General features: G+C 39.8%; 1 protein-coding gene across 3 annotated transcripts in view; it reads left to right on the top strand.

Moving 5' to 3' along the window:
• The window catches only part of WASHC5 (WASH complex subunit 5), a 67,829-nt gene that overhangs the window by 9,029 nt on the left and 39,325 nt on the right, over positions 1-19,475 (top strand). For all 3 annotated transcript variants that reach the window (XM_003820458.5, XM_008973917.4, XM_055116944.2), the window contains 8 exons: positions 300-384; positions 1,006-1,106; positions 3,823-4,015; positions 6,261-6,413; positions 7,628-7,741; positions 9,415-9,586; positions 15,027-15,154; positions 19,086-19,215. In XM_003820458.5, the coding sequence (XP_003820506.1) occupies positions 300-384; positions 1,006-1,106; positions 3,823-4,015; positions 6,261-6,413; positions 7,628-7,741; positions 9,415-9,586; positions 15,027-15,154; positions 19,086-19,215 (1,076 nt within the window). The remainder of the gene's footprint in view (positions 1-299; positions 385-1,005; positions 1,107-3,822; positions 4,016-6,260; positions 6,414-7,627; positions 7,742-9,414; positions 9,587-15,026; positions 15,155-19,085; positions 19,216-19,475) is intronic.

Below are 19,475 nucleotides of genomic sequence, written 5' to 3'. Positions count from 1 at the left end.
TTCATTACTCATTAACTTTTAAACTAGATATTCCATGTTCTTCTGCCTTTACTCCTAGATACTTGTAATTCACAAATCAGGACTAGGGAATATTTCTTTTACTTGGAACAGCCATAAATATCAAACTGTGGCCCTAAATCAGTTTATAAGACTGTATTCTTAAGAGCATGAAGGACCATGAACTAGTGGAAGGCCAGAATGCCTGGCATCCTGCCTTATCTTTTAAAAATCTTTCCTTCTTTAAAGATGTTACAGTTTCTATTATAAATTAATAACTTGCTCTGTGGTTTTATTTCTAGATATCTAGATGATCTCAATGAAGGGGTTTATATTCAGCAAACCTTAGAAACTGTGCTTCTCAATGAAGATGGAAAACAACTTCTAGTAAGTAATAGTGATTATTTAAAATGAAATTCAAGAATATCAAACATAGTATCACTTTTTTTTCTTTTAAGTCACAAATATATATGAAATACCATTCTTTAAAGAGAAGCGAAATGAGCTTTTAATTATCTTCTAACTGGCAGGTCCATATCTGAGTTTAGAACATAGACTTTGAACAGAATTTAAAACAGTTAAAAGTTATGTGGAAGTTATGAGCCTCCTCGGTGTAAGAATTCTGTCTTCTTTACTTTTTGCATCCCAGCCATCTGTCCTGATACCTAGTACATACTAACCATTTAAGAAATGCTGATTGAATAAGTGAATGATTTTATGATGAAGAGGTATACACAATATTGGGTTGCTATTTTGGTGTCCCAAGCAACATAGCCAAAATAGGTCAACTGAAAAATTATCACTATGAATTAAAATCTGTTTCACATAAACTTTTCAAGGCCCATTCTGCAAGAAGGTAAGAGCTCCTTGGAGGAAACCTACCTTTTCCTTGAAATCTAAAACTTTTTGAAGAGGTGTGAGCAAAGCAATATTTTTCATGATTACCGACTTTACTCCCTAAGAATGTATAATCTAGTGATTTTGGCTTTTGTCCTCTTCTCTTCTTAGTGTGAAGCACTGTACTTATATGGAGTTATGCTACTGGTCATTGACCAAAAGATTGAAGGAGAAGTCAGAGAGAGGATGCTGGTTTCTTACTACCGATACAGGTATTCCTGGGCTAGGACTACACTTCCGAAACGCTGCTGTCGGTAAAATGCAGTGTATGTCCCCGTATTCCTTATACTGTGAACAGCAGTAATCCAAGAATAGATAAGAAAGTATACGATTCAGCCGGGCACAGTGGCAACGCCTGTAATCCCAACACTTTTGGGAGGCCAAGGCAGGCAGATCATCTGAGGTCAGGAGTTCGATACCAGCCTGGCCAACATGGTGAAACCCTGTCTCTACTAAAACTACAAAAATTAGCCAGGCACGGTGGTGGGCGCCTGTAATTCCAGGTACTCAGGAGGCTGAGGCAGGAGAATCGCCTGAACTCGGGAGGTGAAGGTTGCAGTGAGCAAAGATCATGCCACTACACTCCATCCTGGGTGACAGAGCGAGACTATGTCTCAAAAAAAAAAAAAAAATGTAAGATTCTTATGTCTTGTGAGCATATTGTAGGAATATAACAATTACATATTATATTTCATAATGATTATAAATTATATAATCTATGTATTACATATCAAATACTCTATATATTATAGATTATTAGAAGTATGGATTATGCTGTCCCTAATGATAACTCCAATTTTAAAAAGGAGTCTGAATTGTGAACTTTCTTTACCTTGAGGCTAAATTTCAAAGAATCTTAGAAATCTAATGAAGGTTATTTTTGCTTTTGTTAAGTTTTCAAATATTACTCCTTGGCAGATATAAGGAAATGAGTGTGCTTTCTGTTGTCATTTTCAGTTTGATGACTTTGAAAAGTTGTCATTCAGAGTCAGGTTGAAAGTGAATTCTCTCCCATGTTTACATAGAAACAAAAACAAATCAAGCAACAGCACATATCCACAAATCATTTGTTGTGTTTATCTATACAGAACTGTGATTCTTGAGGAAGTAAGGTCTTGAAAACAGGAGCCACCTTAACCAACTTTTTAATTTTAGTGTCTAACGCACAGGTTTTCAATTGGTTGAATGAGCTAAAAATGGAATACCAGGTCAATGTCGGAGATAATCAAGATTCAGAGAAGAAACTGTCAAGAAGGAGGAGTCAGGAGCTTGAGCTAAAGATGTAAAGAGTAGAATTAACATTTTCAAACTTAAAAATTAGGACAAAGTAGACAAGGAGAAGGGGGTTCTTTGGGGACATTATACTTTCGGCAATACCAGGTACTACTGTGTCCTCAGCAGCAAATTAGTCTTAGGCTTCTCAACTAGCCTTTTCTTTTCAGCTGTATCAGCGTGTGAAGGGAGTGTTCTAGCAGTGTTCATTCATGTCAGTTTGACCAAGCTGTTTTAACATCCATGTTTTTAAAAATGAGATTTGAATGACCTTTCCTATATTTCTGAGAGTACCTGGAAAAACAAAAACTATACACAGTGTAAAGAAGAAGAAAAAAATATTGGCTTATCAAGCCCAGTTTTGAAAATATGGCTTTGTCCCCTTTGGTACAACAGCTAATTCATTAGAATGTGAGCATTTATTATTGAAGTGACACTGAACACTTCCAAGTCACAGTCGTGGCAAAAGAGATCCTTACAGCAAATAGCAGGTCATATCCAAGTCTAAGATTCTTTGAATCTAGTTCATTTCTTTCAGAGCTTACTATTCCACCCGGAAAAATCACAGACCTGTTTATTAGATCTCTGTAGAAGGAACAGCTTGCCAAGAAAAAAGTTAAATATATTTTACTTTAAATTGACATAATATTTTTAAATTATTTTTTAATTTGTAAAATGTCAGGTTCACATTCTTTACCCACAATTTTCAAATCCAAAGAGCTCTGAAAAAATATATATACACGAGTACACACACAACACACATGTACATATACATAGTAATTCATTTGGCAGCAAAACCTGATCTAACCTGAAATCATTTGGAGTCAAAACTTGCCTGGAATAGGTGTGAGGCTATATATAGTCTTCACTTATCTCACTTTTGTAAATATTTATAAATTTTCCTCCAGAATTATTCACTTATGTTGATCATGAGATGCCAATTCAGACCCTGCTGGAGTGTTGTATTGTGTATGATCTATATGCCATATGACTCTTACTATTTGAAAAATGCTATATTCCGAAACAAATCCAGTCCTAAGGATTTTGGAAAAGGGATTATGGACCTTTACATAGTATGAATACCCATCTTCTAAACAGGCTTTCAAAAATATAATTTTGAGGCCGGGCACAGTGGCTCACACCTGTAATCCCAGCACTTTGGGAGGACAAGGTGGATGGATCAGTTGAGGTCAGGCATTTAAGACCAGCCTGGGCCAACATGGTGAAACCCTATCTCTACTAAAATACAAAAATTAGCCAGGCACGGTGGCGAATGCCTGTAGTCCCAGTTACTCGGGAGGCTGAGGCAGGAGAATTGCTTGAACCTGGAGGCAGAGGTTGCAGTGAGCTGAGATCACGCCACTGCACTCCAGCCTGGGTGACAGAGCAAGACACCATCTCAAAAAAAAAAAAAAAAAGGTTATATATACATACATAGCGAGGCTCCATCTAAAAAAAAAATGTATATACACACACACACATATATATACACATAATTTTGAATCTTGAGGATATATTGAGGGGATAGATGGACCTGTGATCATATCTGAAACTGTATTGAGTCAAAGTAGAATGGAATTCTTCTACTTTATTGGACTTTTCAGTTTCTAATATCTGTGTTTTGGGTCTTTGTTTCCCATTGTGAATATGACTCAGTGCTGCTCGATCTTCTGCTGATTCAAATATGGACGATATTTGTAAGCTGCTTCGAAGTACAGGTTATTCTAGCCAACCAGGTGCCAAAAGACCATCCAACTATCCCGAGAGCTATTTCCAGAGAGTGCCTATCAACGAATCCTTCATCAGTATGGTCATTGGTCGACTGAGATCTGATGATATTTACAACCAGGTGGGAATTAAATCTATTACGACCTATTAAGACAGTTTAACAGACTGATTTCACTTCCCTCTTTAATTACTCCTTTCCTTCCTTCTTTCCCAAAAGAGTAAAAGCAGGTAGAACCTTTTAAAACCTTTTGAGCTACACCTCAGGATGATAAAGGAAAGAGGGTTATGAATTTTGCCAGAATCATATATTTCAGGGAGAACATGGAATTTGAGCTATTGGGAAGAAGATGCATTCTTTTAGTCATTCATTCAAGAAATGGTTGTTGAGTGTGTGATACGTGCCCATTCACATGCGCGATGCTGGGGACCCATCACCGAAGAAGACAGGCCATGTCCCTGCCCCTACTGAGCTTGTAGCTTAGGAAAGGCAGATGACAGGATTATAGTAAAGCAAGATGGGTGTTATCTTAGGGTAAGCACAGGGTGCCACTAGAGCATACAGCAGTGGCAGCAAGGTCACAACAGGTGACAAAAGGAAGATAAGAGGAGTGCCAGGAAAGGAGGCAGCCTGACCAAGGCTGTGAAGATCATGCAGCATTTGAAAATCGTCCCACTCCCCTTGCCAGTATGTGTAGTAGTCACTTCCTTTTAAAAAACGCCAAATAAAATTACCATTTGACTTCATTCTTCTGAAGAAAACATAATTTTAGATGTTATATATTTAAATATTTGTAAAAATTATAATTAGGGAGTAAAGAGGCCTGTGATAACTGTGGATATCATTTATCAGAGAATGAACCTGATCTGTGCAGTTCTTTAGGTAGCTTGTTAGTTTTTTGTGTGAATATGTTAAGTATAAATAAGAGGGTGGTTGTTGTTGTTGTTGTTGTTGTTGTTGTTGTTTTAAGACAATTCAAAATCAGAAGCTACCCACAGAAGCCAGGTCTCCATAATAATTGTTGCCATTTATTGAGAATTCAGTCCAAACCAGCCACAAAGGAGGTTTTGTTCCCATACCATTTTCTCTGTTCCTCACAATAGCCCTGTAAAGTAGATGGCATTATCCCCCATGTTGCTGTTGAGAAAAATAAGACTTGGAGAGCTTAAATAATTTCCTTAAATTCCTGTTACTAAGTAGCAGAACCATAACTTGAATTTGGTCTGTGTGAATTCAGAGCATCTCATTCCTGATTGCCTCTCATTCCACGTCCTTCTGAAGGCAATGTGCTTCCATTTCCTCCTTGCCCCATGATCTTTATTAGCACAAGGGTTAAGCTGTGATTGTGCTGTGTGTCCACCCCACTCTCTGTCCTGCACCTCCCCCATCCCTGGTCATGGCTGATGGATCAGATTCTGTCTCCAGGTAATTTGGAATTGGGCCTGAGAAACAGTTTCTGGATTGGAGTTTATCCACAACATGCAAAATTGGGAGTTTGTGGGCAGCCTCATTCTGCCATGTATATGGCGACTAGCCTGGAGGGAGAGAAAAGGTGGGCCGACACATCAAGGGGAGAAAGAGCGAAGGCATTCCGGTTCCCAGCCCCAGCCGCTTCCTGTGGCCTGGCCACATTCCTGCCTGCAGGTTTCATGTGACGTGGCTATGTCTGCCCTTATAACAATTTCTCTCCTTTTTGCTTGTGGTAGCTCAAGGTGATATGTGCTTTGTGCATCCAAAGATTTCTAGTACATGAGGGGATGAACTCCTGGGGAACACGAACATTTAAAAGGCAGAAGACGAGGACTCAGCAAAGGAGATTGAGAAGAGAGAGTGGTATCTAGGAAACCAGAGGAGAGATTTCATTCCTCAGAGAATTTAAGTGAGAGTCTTAAAAAGAAGCCATTGAATTGGATGGTTGTGAGGTCATGAGCGACCTTAGGGAATTCCACTGGGATGATGATGGAGGTCGAATTTCAGTGAGTTGAATAATAAACAGAAAGTGAGAAAATAGCAACAGTGAGTGGAGCCTGTCAGTTCTAAGGGTTGTCTCCAACGGGAAAGATACAAAAATGGAGAAGTGGTGGGAGACACAGGAATAGGACTTTTTTTTTTTTTTTTTTTTTTAAGAAAAGACTTAGAATTGCAGCAGTCAAGGGCTGGAAGAAGAGAATATTATGGGGTTAGGAATAAGAAGGAAGACCTTGGCAAGCAATGGTACAGTCTGAGAAGGGCTTCCAGTGTCCAGGATCCTGAAAGGTGATGGGCTTTGGAGAAACTGATGTGTCTTACAACCAGAGAGTTCAATTTGAGCATGTCTACGTGCAAATGTTGCCAACAGCTTTCTTGGGGTGTCGTCTTGACATTGCAGGTCTCAGCATATCCTTTGCCGGAGCATCGCAGCACAGCCCTGGCAAACCAAGCTGCCATGCTGTACGTGATTCTCTACTTTGAGCCTTCCATCCTTCACACCCATCAAGCAAAAATGAGAGAGATAGTGGATAAATACTTTCCAGATAATTGGGCAAGTATTGCTAATTTTTTTCCTCTACAGTAAATGTGTTAGAGAACTAACTTCCCATTCTTTTGGCCTTTAACCCAGAGGTTGTAATGTTGTAAATAATGGGACATAACATCACTTAGGTAAACTTGCTCTAACTGTATTGAGAATTTTATAATTATAACATAAAGGAATAAATGAGTCAGTAAAACTTCCTGAAGAACCCACTAGTCTTTTTCTAAAATGGATACTCTCAAGATTAAATCATTTATTAAAATGTCTCTTGCTTTAGCTACTGAGATTACAACTAAGTTGTGTAAGAATTTATTTATTCTTTTCCATTTTCTGAATCTAAGATAGCCAAATTCATCTAATTTGTCACTTTGTGAATAGGAATTTCACTTTAATAATAAAGTTTTACCTATAAGCTAACTGTAATGGGGTTACTAAAGTTTATATTATTGCAAGGATATGCTTGTACCTTTGTAAGCATTGTTTCATTTAAAAATATTCTTATAGGAATAAAGTTTGCTTCATAATATATATGAAATGAAATATATGAAAACAAAGAGGCTTTAACAAAATGCAGGGAGTTGGATTATATTCGCAGGTAGCAGATTTTGTTCTGCTTCTATATCGGCTATTGAATCACATAAACTATCGTTATGAGGGGCCTTCAATTTATTGGTAGTATGAGAACAGCCTACATTAGGAAGTGGTGGTTCCTGGCCAACTGTGAATCATATTAGTGAGCTCAGAGTTGAGCAGCCAAGAGGAAAACACTGATAGTGTGGCTTCATGTTCCTAAGTTTAATAAAGAAGTTTTGACCATGATACTATAATTAAAGACATATTTATTATTAAGAAAGACCAAAATCCAATTACATGAAACGCGTAAGATACACACCTGAAAAAATACCCTAGCACAGTGAAAATGAAGGGATTTTAAAAAAGATATCCCAGGCAATTGCCAACCAATAAAACAACTGGTGAGAAAACATTAATATTACACAATAGAGAATTTCAAAAAGCAACTTTAATAGGTGTAAAGAGATCTTTATACCTATTAACATGAATTAACAATCAGGAACACTTACCTATATATTTGGAAAATCTTGGTTTTTCATTGGAATGGAATTTAAACATGGAGTGGGTATTGCCTTCTATAACTTTAGTATTCAACCCTTTGCCTTGAAGTGAGTAGGAATTTAACAAATACTGAATGTCTCCTCTTTCAGGTAATTAGTATTTACATGGGGATCACAGTTAATCTAGTAGATGCTTGGGAACCTTACAAAGCTGCAAAAACTGCTTTAAATAATACCCTGGACCTTTCAAATGTCAGAGAACAGGTAGGTTCTAATCTGGGGACATTCTCTGATAACTGCAGGCCTAGTTTATGAAGTAGCAAATAAGCTAAGTAGATTTCCCAAGGAATTTGGAAGATAATCACTTAGATAATTTAATGCAATGATTAATAAAAGGTGAATTTTATAGGTTAGAATAAGATAGGTAATTGTAGGTTTTGTTATATGGTATATGTAAATTGAAGATTAGGATCCTAAGGAAGAGTCAGTACCCTAAGACAAAGAAGCATGGCATATGCCCCAAATGACTTAGTTTACTTTTGCTTAAAGACTATATTCTCATGGCCAGAGTTGGTTGTACCAATAGCTGGAATTAATATGTTTTTATAAGTAGGATGAATGATGAAGATGATAACTGAATATGGATAATATGTCCTGTCACTGTAATTTAAATTTATCATTTGTGTTGTGCTAAATAAGCAACAAGACTCAAGACATTCATCTTAAAGTTTAAACGGTTATATTCTATCTCTTTTGTTCTTACACAAGGCAGAAGGGAACATCCAAGTAAGTAGAGGAATAAAGATAAAATCTTGGGGAACATACTTGATATTTCTAAATGGTTATGTTCCTCATCCTGGCTCAGTTACTGAGTTTCCTGTGTGGATAAAACAATATTGACTCAAAAAACTTCATCATGTTTTATTCAAGTAAATTGAATTCCATAAATAATGCACAAAATAATTTCAATGTTGGCACATCTCCTAGAAATATATTAGAGAAAGTGGCACTTTTATACTTAGCAACATCAGATCATTAATTTTTCATTGCTAAAATCCCTTTCTAAAATTGCATTTTCTCATTTGTGACATTTTTAAGAGGTTTCTTGATACCATAGATTTCAACTAACTTGACGAGGTTAATGATGTTTAACATTTGACTTACTTTAAGTAAAGCAGAATGACCAAATTTTCCAAAAAGCTGGTTTGGAAATTCATTTTTGATATACTAAGGTGTATTTTTTGCTAAGCTTTCATAAGCCTGTAGAAGAAGTCTTATATTTTAAGTGTTTCTGCTCTGTTCTGCCTTCTTTGTCAACAGTATTAGCAAGAACAAGCAATTGAACTTCTGTCTTTATTTTCTTTTTCATCTAAGTTAATAATAGAAGAGTTCTGAGGAACCACCTGGTCCAAGTCTCCGTTTGAAATTTGAAGAAACCAATACACAGGGGTTAAGCCCCAAGTCACACCAAAGTTTAATCACAGCCAGAACTAGGATGTAGTCTCAGAATTCTAAGTCCAGTGCTTTTTTCAAATATGTTCAATAAGCCAGTTGTCTTTGAGCCCAATAAGTATAGTCCATATGTTATTCATCTTATATAGAAATGTTATCTTTGAGCCCTAGAACTATAGTCCATATGTCATTCATCTTATATAGAAATTACATAAAAATGTTAATGTTTGAGCCCTATAACTGTAGTCCATATGTCATTCATCTTGTACAGAAATGATATAAAAATGTTAAAGTTTGAGCCCTATAACTGTAGTCCATATGTCATTCATCTTATAGAAATGTTATCTTCGAGCCCTATAACTGTAATCCATATGCCATTCATCCTATATAGAAATGTTACTATTTGTCAGTGAATTCATTTGAATGTGATTTATTTTCAAGATAAATGACTTTTTAAATGTAATTCAAGTTTCTTATTTGTCAAGGCAAGCAGATATGCTACTGTCAGTGAAAGAGTGCATGCTCAAGTGCAGCAATTTCTAAAAGAAGGTTATTTAAGGGAGGAGATGGTTCTGGACAATATCCCAAAGCTTCTGAACTGCCTGAGAGACTGCAATGTTGCCATCCGATGGCTGATGCTTCATACAGCAGACTCAGGTAATGCACAAAAGGGGTGGCCGTTTATATTGCTCCACATAAAGACTCTCAGAATCAGGACCTACTTCACGATGCAGAGTGGTTTAGCAGGGAGAGAGGCCTTGGATGAGAATCAAGTTGCTTTTTAAAGTTACTCATTTTTTGTCAACTTGGATAGGCCACTAGCATACCTGAAAAGCTCTCCCCTGTCAGATACTGTTAGGTGCTAGGGAGTAAGAGGATGTTTAGCTCTCATGTTCAAGGAGCTTGTCACTGATCAGAATGGGGAGATCAAATGTAGACATATGAAAAAATAGAACTGCAGATCTGTGGTAGGCAGAATAATGCCTTCCAGCCCACACCCAGAGATGTTCATGCCCTAGTCCCTGAACCGGTAGATATATTACATGAAAAAGGGGGATTGAGGTTGCCTATTAGCTGACCTTTAAGGAGATGTTTCTGGATTATCCCAGTGGACTCAGTGTAATCATGAGGGTCCTTGCTGTGTGTGGTGGCTCATACTTGTAATCCCATCACTTTGGGAGGCCAAGGCAGGAGGAGAGCTTGAGCCCAGGAGTTCAGAACCAGCCTGGGTAACACAGTGAGATCCCATCTCTACAAAAAGTAAAAAAATTAGCTGGGCATGGTGGCACACACCTGTAGTCCCAGCTACTGGGGAGGCTGAGGTGGGAAGATCACTTGAGCCTGGGAGGTTGCAGCTGCAGTGAGCCAAGATCATGCTACTGCACTGCTGCCTAAGTGACAGAGCAAGACCACGACTCAAAAAAGAATAATAAAATAAGAGCCCGCCCCCCCCACCCACTTTTTTTTTTTTTTTTTTAAGACAGGATCTCAAGTTCCCCAGGTTTGAGTGCAGTGGCACAATCTCAGCTCACTCAGACCTCCTGGGCTCAAGCGATACAACTTCCGCAATCCCCGCAAGCAGCTGGGACTCCAGGTGTGTGCCATCATGCCTGGCTAAGTTTTTTGTATTTTTTTGTAGAGACAGTGTTTCACTGTGTTGGCCAGGGTGGTCTCAAACTCCTGAGCCCAAGCAGTCTGCCCACCTTAGCCTCCCGAAGTGCTAGGATTATAGGTCTGAGCCACCATGCCCAGCCTGTAAATATAGGGGTCCTTAAATCAGGAAGAGGGAGGTAGAAGTGTCAGAACCAGAGAGATAGCATTGTGACAAAAACTTGACTGGCCATTGCTGGCTTTAAAGATGGAGGGGGCCACAAGCCAAGGAATACAGGCAGCCTTTAGCTGCTGAAAACAAGAAAACAGACTTTTCCCCTAGAATGTCCAGAAGGAGCCCAGCGCAGCCATCACCTTGATTTTAGCCCAGTGAGCCCCATCTCAGATTTGTCACTTCTGGGATGGTGAGAGAATAAATTTGTGTTGTTTTAAGCCACTGAGTTTGTGGTAATTGTTAGAGCAGCAGTGGGAAACTAATTCAAGGTCCAAGGCAGTAAACAGACACCAGGTGTGTCAAACAGACAGTTGGTGTGATTTGAGTTCAGAGTAGAGAGGGAAACATTGCTTGGGATAGGGGAGCAGAGGAGGTCAGGAAACCCCATACAGGAATCAGGAGCCAACCAGGCGTGTGATGAGGTTTTGAAGCAAAAAGCAGAAGAAATTCTAGACTACAGAAATGATGGAATAAGTGATACGATTTTGAAAGTGCAGAAAAACATATGGGCCCACTGAGTTGATGACCTGGCTGGACCAGAGTGCTTATTTAAGGTAGACTGGATCTTAGCTTTTTATGAGTCATGGTCTCCTCCGAGACCTTCTGTTCACACAGTTTGACCATCAAGTTCAGATTGTGAGAAACGCTTCAACCTCTGGTTTAATGGTAGAAAAATAAGTAAGTTGAATTAACATCTCTGAGCTTGTTCAGGGCTGGCACAGTTTCTTATTCTTAGTAAATGCTGGATCAACACTAATTAACCAATGCATTCCCTCATCCAGGACTGTATACCCCTACCCCTAAGAGGTGTGTCATTCAGCAGGCCTGTGAAGCCCTCTGCTTTTTGTTTTTCACTCAATAAACTTTCCTTGAGGACCAACTCTGAGACAGGCACTGTGTGCAGCACTTCTTTGTTCGTCCAGATAAGACTGTGTCTCTTTAAAAAACTGTGCACACAAGATTTCTCTGTAGCCTTCCTTTGTAACATGGTAGCCCCTGTCTCACAGCTCTTCCAGCCAAGATGACTTCACAGTCCCTCTAGCTACCGTCTGCTTCCACTTCCTATGGGTGGTCCACAGTGAAAACAGCAGTTGGACTTCCTCATCCTTCGTGTCTTTGAAAATGTGTGGAGTTTCCCCTCAGCCTTCTCTCCAGCTTCTTAAACCTTTATCCTGAGAGCTGCTTTCCAGTTTGTTTCATCATCTTGCTTGTTGGCCTGTATCCATTTACAATTTACCCACAGTATGAACACGATGGCTGAAGTTTTTAATCCCTGAATCTGTTTTTAATTAGTTGAGTTTATTTTTTACATAAACTCCAGTTCTAATTTGAGGATTTTACTACATTGACTCAGCTTTTAATCTTCTTTACCAAAAGTCTTGCATTCACAATCGTATAAACAACTCAAGCCCTCACTTTATCCTGTCATAAAACCAACTGGGGTTTTCTAGTGACTCAGCCTCATCTTCATCTTCTGTGTGACTCTGCCTGATGGCCCTGTCTATGTTCGGAAAGCCAGTAGTCTCCTGAATTCGCACCCATGCCAGGGACAACCTTGGCTTGCCAGAGGTCTGTGGTTTTATCTTCAGCCACATTTGTCTTTCACGTTTGTGCCTGGCAGTTGTCTGACCTGATTGCATGGGGTCATAATTTATCAGAAACAAATGATTGACCTATCTGATTGTGAGTCACACATGGGAAAAGCAACTGCTTAGTTAACTTTTATAGAATTTCAGTCATGGTGTACAGAAAAGCAGGCCTAGTCTCATTGCCTCCTGTTGAGTTGCTGGAGGCATTTCCCCGTCTTAGGATGCTTGTACAGAACCTTGTAAAGAAATATTCTCTGAGGAAATAAGGGATGAGAAAGGCTGGCTGGCTACTGAAGTTTGACCCCAAAGTTCTGATGGCTCTGCAGTTCTCTGGGTATGAATCCTTAAGGGTCAGATCTGAGAGAGATGGTCAGGCCCTGGGAACCCCAGAAGCAAACCTGGTTTATACCAAGAAGCTAAATGTTAAAGCACATTGAGGAATACAGAGTGTTTGTCCAACAACTGGGTACTTAAACATTCCCTATGCAAACATGAAAGCAGATTAAAATCAGGAGATTTCTAGTTTAATTAAAATTAGTATAAAGACAACTGGAGCTCCTTCTGAGTTTGTTTGATTTTTGTTTAGTTAGGTAAATATGGAGCTGAAAATTTTCTCTTTGTGTAATCAGTGTCACCAGTTCCAATATATTTCTTCCCACATAGTTCTGGCAAATTCATGAAAAATCAGAACTTTGCAGTTTCCCATGAAAACTGAGCCTCTTTTCCAGGTTGTCACGAGTCTCCTCCTGATGGAGTAACTTAGAAATCAGCATATAAGATGACCTTCCACAGGCTTCATCATAATTAAAGCAACAAAACCACCCATGACATATACATATACCTATACAACATTGTTGTTCTGTACCTGCCAGACATCCTGAGATATTGATGGGGGCAGGACTAGGAAGGCAGGAGGGGGCACATGTAATACTAGTGTAACTACCATGGACCTTATACCTATCAGCTGTGAACTTTTTGACAAAGTCTGTTTAAGTCTTAGAGTTTTTATTTTGACTTTGACTTTATTTGTCTTAGTTCATTTTCTGCTGCTATAACAGAATACCACAGAGTAGGAAATGTATAAAGAAGTTTATTTGGCTCATAGTTCTGGAGACTGGGAAGTCCAAGAGCATGGTGCCAGCATCTAGCAAGGGTCAATATATGCCGGATAGGCAGAAGGGCAAGATAGTGGGTGCAAGAGAGAGCTCACTTTTATAGCAAAGCCACTGTTGGAATAACTAACCCACTCCCAAGATAATGGCATTAATCCATTCATGAGGGTGGACGCCTCATAACACAATTGCCTGCTAAGGGCTCTACCTCTTAACGCTGACACAATGGCAACCAAGTGTCTAACGTGAACTTTTGGAAGACGCATTGAAACCACAGCAGTAGCTTTGCCTTGTAAGTATTTTGCCTTATTCTACTTACTCTTTCTTAGATAAGTAATTGGCCTTATAAACCAATCTAAGCAAATACCAATATTTTTTATTCTATTCTTTTAACTTGGCGTTTATTTCATTTGAAATGGTTTAGCTTGGCAGATAGGATCATCTAAGAATTAGGACATCCAGTATTTTTACCTTGGGTCAATCACTGCCTAATTTTGTGACCTTGGCCTAGTGCCTGGGTAGTGGATAGTTCAGAAAACTCTGACTGCCTGCCATGCCCTCTGGCCTCTACAAGGAGCAGGATGGCCAGAGGTCTGCTGCTTCTTGTTTGGGGGTCCCTCGTCTTTGTGTGAGGAACCCTTCCTTGTTGTGTCGGGCATTCCCCACGACCAGTCTGGCTTCAGTGATTCACTACAGGGACACAGAGGACTCAGCATCTAGTAGTACTCACAGCTATGATTTATTATAGCGAAAGGATAGAAAGCAAAATCTGCAAAGGAAAAGGGCACACGGGGTGAATTTGGAGGAATGAGGCACAAGCTTCCGAGCATCCTCTCCCAGTGGAGTCCCACAGGGCACACTTAATTCCCCCAGCAGTGAGTCATAACAATGCATATGAAGTGTTGTCAACCAGGAAAGCTCATTAGACTCAGCTTCCTTCGGTTTTTATTGGGGGCTGCTTACATAGGTAGCCTCTACCCAGCATGTACCAAAATTCCAGACTTCCAGAAGGAAAACGTTGTTTGTACAATCATTTAAGGCTTAGTGAGCTGATCTTGTGAGTTCTCAAAATGATGGCAGCTGTTTGTGAAATTCAAGTTCCCAGATGCCAGCCAAGAGCCAACCTTGCAAACAGGCCTCTCTAGGGATAGCAGTCCATTACTGAATGGCAGGGATCAATGTCTAAAGCAAAAGCAACTCCGAACAGACAGGACGTGAGGAAGCCACCCAGCTATGAAGTAGTACAAGGAGGCTCTGCCCATTCGTTTTAGACGGTTGCTATAAACGAACCGCAGAATGCTCACAAAATTTGGAAACACTGTTCTGCAGCTTGCTTTTTTTCATTCAACAGTCTTTCAAGGATGACACTCCATGTCAGATTCAACTGTCATTTAACAGTTTAATTGTACTCTATGGCACAGATGTACTATATTTCACCATCTTTTATTGATATACATTTTGCTTATTACTTTTTAAATGGTTAAAATGAGGGAAAATATTTAATAATTTATCTTATTTCATAGATATTTTCTACACATTTAGTAAGCAGGTAACACTTTTCCTATTTCTAGCCTGTGACCCAAACAACAAACGCCTTCGTCAAATCAAGGACCAGATTCTAACAGACTCTCGGTACAATCCCAGGATCCTCTTCCAGCTGCTGTTGGATACTGCACAATTTGAGTTTATACTCAAAGAGGTAAAAATATTTGAATGAATATCACCACAGTCTTAGCTTTTTTATGCTTAAAAATATTTAAAAAAAAAAAGACTAGGATTGCTTGCTCTGTCTCTGATTCAAGGTACAGATTCAAGCTGTTGAGATAGTTCTTATAGTTAAAGGACAGGAATAAACATTTAACAAGCCTGTAATGCCTCCTTTCACTGGGGATACAGTGATGGGGAAAGGTACACAAGATGGTAGAGGTTATAGCCTAATGGGGAATATAGACATTAATCAAAGAATCACACTAGGCCAAGTGCAGTGGCTCATGCCTGTAATCCCAGCACCTTGGAAGGCCCACGTGGGCAGATCACCTGAGGTCAGGAGTTCGAGATCAGCCTGGCCAGCAGGCTGGTGAAACCTCATCTCTACTAAAAATACAAAAATTAGCTGGGCATGGTGGCACACGGCTGTAGTCTCAGCAACTGGGGAGGCTGAGGCATGAGAATCACTTGAACCTGGGAGGCGGAGGTTGCAGTGGGCCAAGATCGCACCACTGCACTCTAGCCTAGGCAACAGAGTGACACCCTGTCTCAAAAAAACAGAATCACACTAATAAAAATGTAAATATGAACTCAGATATTTGCTCTGAAGGAAAGGAATGTAGTTCTCCAAGTACCTAGAATAAAGTATCCTGTTGCATCCTGGTAGACTTCCATGAGAAGAGACGCAAGAGCTTCTGAAGGGGCCTGGGGAAGGGATCTGTTAGTGTTAGGTAGACAAAGGTAGGGAGCGTGATGGAGAACATTCCAGTGACAGGAAGAATATCAAGTCGTCTTTGGTGAGGAGGAACATAAACAATTCAAAGACCTGAAAGACCAGTTGGCTGGAGGAGAGAGAGTGAGAGAAAGGTAGTGTGAAATGAGGCTGAAAGGTAGGCAGGGGTCAGCCCATACTAGGCCTTGCAGGACTTTGGTCTTTATCCTAAGAGCCATGAGAACCACTGGAAAGGGTATTAAGTAGGGTGGGTGATTTGCATTTGTACAAGGTCATCTTGAAGACTTCAAGGCATCTGAGTTCACTGAAGGAAATGCTGAGGTTAGTCTTACCTCTGAAGAAGCCTGTATGGGCATAATAAAAATGATGGGTACCTGGGAATGCTCAGGTTTTATAACCAGTATCCCTGGGGGCTTGGATCAGGTAGGCCCAGGAACTAGCCCAGACATTTATACCCATTCGGAACAGATCCTCATCTTGCTTCAGTTTGGTTACTAGTATATTAGATGTTTCTTTATCTTCTAGGTGTCTGAAGACACTATATTCCCCTACTAAGTAGCTCAGAAAAAATAGATACTGACTGCTAACATAATGATAATGCCTGTGCTGAGTGTTTTCAGTGATTTGTCTAGGCATAATTTTATCAAATCAGATAAATGCTGCTCCTTTTTGATCTATTAATAATTTTAATGGTTTCCCTTTGAATAGCAAATAGTTATTGAATACCTACTCTGTTCTTTGCCAGGTGCTGGAAATTTAAATAAGAACAAAGTGTGTCCCTACCATCTAGGAGCTGCCCTGTCAGTATAGTGAGGGAAGAAAGACAGATTAAGCCAAGATGAGAAAACAGGAAAGATCCAAGAACAGGAACCAGGTCAAAGCAAAAGTGGCCTTTCAAAGGCAAGTGAAAAAATGCCCACAAGGGAGAAATGCCCAGTCGAGCGCAGTGGCTCACACCTGTAATCCCAGCACTTTGGGAGGCTAAGGCGGGTGGATCACCTGACGTCAGGAGTTCGAGACCAGTCTGGCAAACATAGCAAAACCCATCTGTACTAAAAATACAAAAATTAGCTGGGTGCAATGGCGTGTGCCTGTATTCCAAGCTCCTCAGGAGGCTGAGGCAGGAGAATCACTTGAACCCACAGGCAGAGGTTGCAATGAGCTGAGATCATGCCACTGCACTCCAGCCTGGGCAACAGAGCAAGACTCTGCCTCAAAAAAAAAAAAAAAAGAATGAAAGAAATGCCCTCAGACCAGTTAGAATTATGAACTAGAGCCCCAGGGACCCAAGAGTTCTATAGATAAGATGTAGTTCAGCATTGTTGAGTGGAAATCAGGACAGACCTAGGCTATCTGACTGACCAAGCCTGTATTTCTAATGATAAGTCTGTTCTCTGGAATCTATTGAAACAGAATGGACGGCTTCCTTCTGTCTATCCAGGTAGACAGAAACAAGACAGCATAAAGGAGTACCAACTCATGAGGGGTCTTCAGGAAAGCTCTGGTAAAAAGAAAAAAAAATACCCAATACAAATTGCTCAAAGAAATGATACATTTGAATTTCTGACATTTCAGCTGGGTTCTTTAACCTGTGCTTCCTCTGTCCTACTTCCCATCCTGCACAGTTGATAGAGTCACTTTCTGACTATCCTAATAGACACAGTAATTGGACCTGTGTTTCTTCTAATCTTTATATGACAGCACATTTCCTAATTCAGGGACCATCCCCTATCCCAAATTCCATCCTGTGAGATGTGAAACCTGTGAGTTCATGTGAATGAGTGTTTGAAGGGCTTGACGCCATGTAGTCTCTTACAAAGGCTTCAGGGTGCTCTTATGTTGTTGCTTTGCCATTATCAAATGGCATTGATTGATCCGAGGGACTCAGAAAGTTAGGGTAGACTCTGTAAATAATTTCGTTATTCCTCATCCTCTCCCTCATCATTTTATTGGTTAGTCATTCTGCCAGATCACTAAGATTCTTCCTCTACAGGCCCTGCAAAATTCCACAGAGCCCTGATTCTCCACCTGCAGATGGAGTCTCCCTATCCCATTGCTCAGCTTTTCAAGATTTATTATGATGCTGGCAAGTGAGGAATTTCTTAAGCGAGAAATCAGAGTTCATGCCTGTTTACCTCCTAAGAGCCCGGTGTAAAAGACCATCTACCCTTGTCTGAGATGGCATGTCCTTTAGTGAGAAATAAGTATGTTTTTTAAGTTTGTTTCAGGAAAAAAAAAAAAAAAACCCAACCCTGAGTTACACCCTTTTCTTCTCTGCCCAAGACTTTGTAGAATTTAAATGTTATGAAGGAGTGAATTAATAAACAGAATTAAGGCGGTACAGTGGCTCATGCCTATAATCCCAACAGTGTGGGAGACCGAGGAGGGAGGATCACTTGACACCAAGAGTTTGAGACACCAGCCTGGGCAACATAGCAAGACCCCCATCTCTGCAAAAAAAAAAAAAATAATAAGAAAATTAACCAGGTGTAGTGGCGCATGCCCATAGCCCTAGCTACTTGAGAGGCTGAGGCAGGAGGATCACTTGAACCCAGGAGTTCAAGGTTGTAGTGAGCCATGATCACCCCACTGCACTCTAGCCTGGGCAACAGAGTGAGACCCTGTCTCTCAAAAACTAAATAAATAAATAACAATAAACACAATTACTTGTATAATAAATAAATAAATAAAAATAATTAAACTTGTATAATAAAACAAAGAACTTTTGCAGGTAATCTAGTTCATTCCCCAGTCATTGGAGAAGATAATACACAAACTGTCCCTGACTGTTTACATTAGAATTGCAGACATTGTTGCCTAGAAGGAACCATAGAGCAGTGGTCACAAATTTAATCTCACATTAAAAATGCTGATTTCTGACCCTATTCAAGACCGCCTGAACGAGAATCTTTGGGGGTGGGCCTTGAGAATCTGAAAACTTTAAAGCCTCCTGGTGGTGCTTATGTGCTGTTGGTGTTGGTGTGAGAACTACTGTTTTGGAGGTGGTCTGGCTTTGTCCCTGAATTTCTGCAAAGTATCAGTGCCTGAGGAGATGACATCAGGGTCAATGTTAATTTATAGTGTAGCTTCTTATTTAAAATTTAAATTGGGTTTCCTCAAGCTCTCTTCATAAGCTGCCTAGTCTGGATTTTTCTCTTAAGTAAATAAATATTTTCTGTCGCTTCAACAGATGTTCAAGCAAATGCTTTCAGAAAAGCAAACCAAATGGGAGCATTACAAGAAAGAGGGTTCGGAGCGGATGACTGAGCTTGCTGATGTCTTTTCAGGAGTGAAACCCCTAACCAGAGTGGAGAAAAATGGTAATTGCTGAAGAGGAAATACTGGTGTGTTTGGAATGTGTGCACAGGTTATTTGAAACCTTGGAAACTGGCAGGTTAAAAAGACTTTATGTTCTCATTATTGTATCCTATGATATTCCCTCTTTAGTGTTGCTAATAAAGATCTGAAGGTTAGTTTTGGCTGCGTCTAGCTCTCTGCTCTCTTGGGCAATGTTCATATTCATTTTAGAGTTCAGGTTTTATATCTTATCTTTGAAATGTGAGGTTAGGCTAAACCAGGG

The sequence above is a fragment of the Pan paniscus genome, chromosome 7 (assembly GCF_029289425.2).
Source record: "Pan paniscus chromosome 7, NHGRI_mPanPan1-v2.0_pri, whole genome shotgun sequence".
Taxonomy (NCBI): Eukaryota; Metazoa; Chordata; class Mammalia; order Primates; family Hominidae; genus Pan; species Pan paniscus.
The sequence above is the reverse complement of the archived record's forward strand: the minus strand, read 5'-3'. Positions and strand labels throughout refer to the sequence as shown.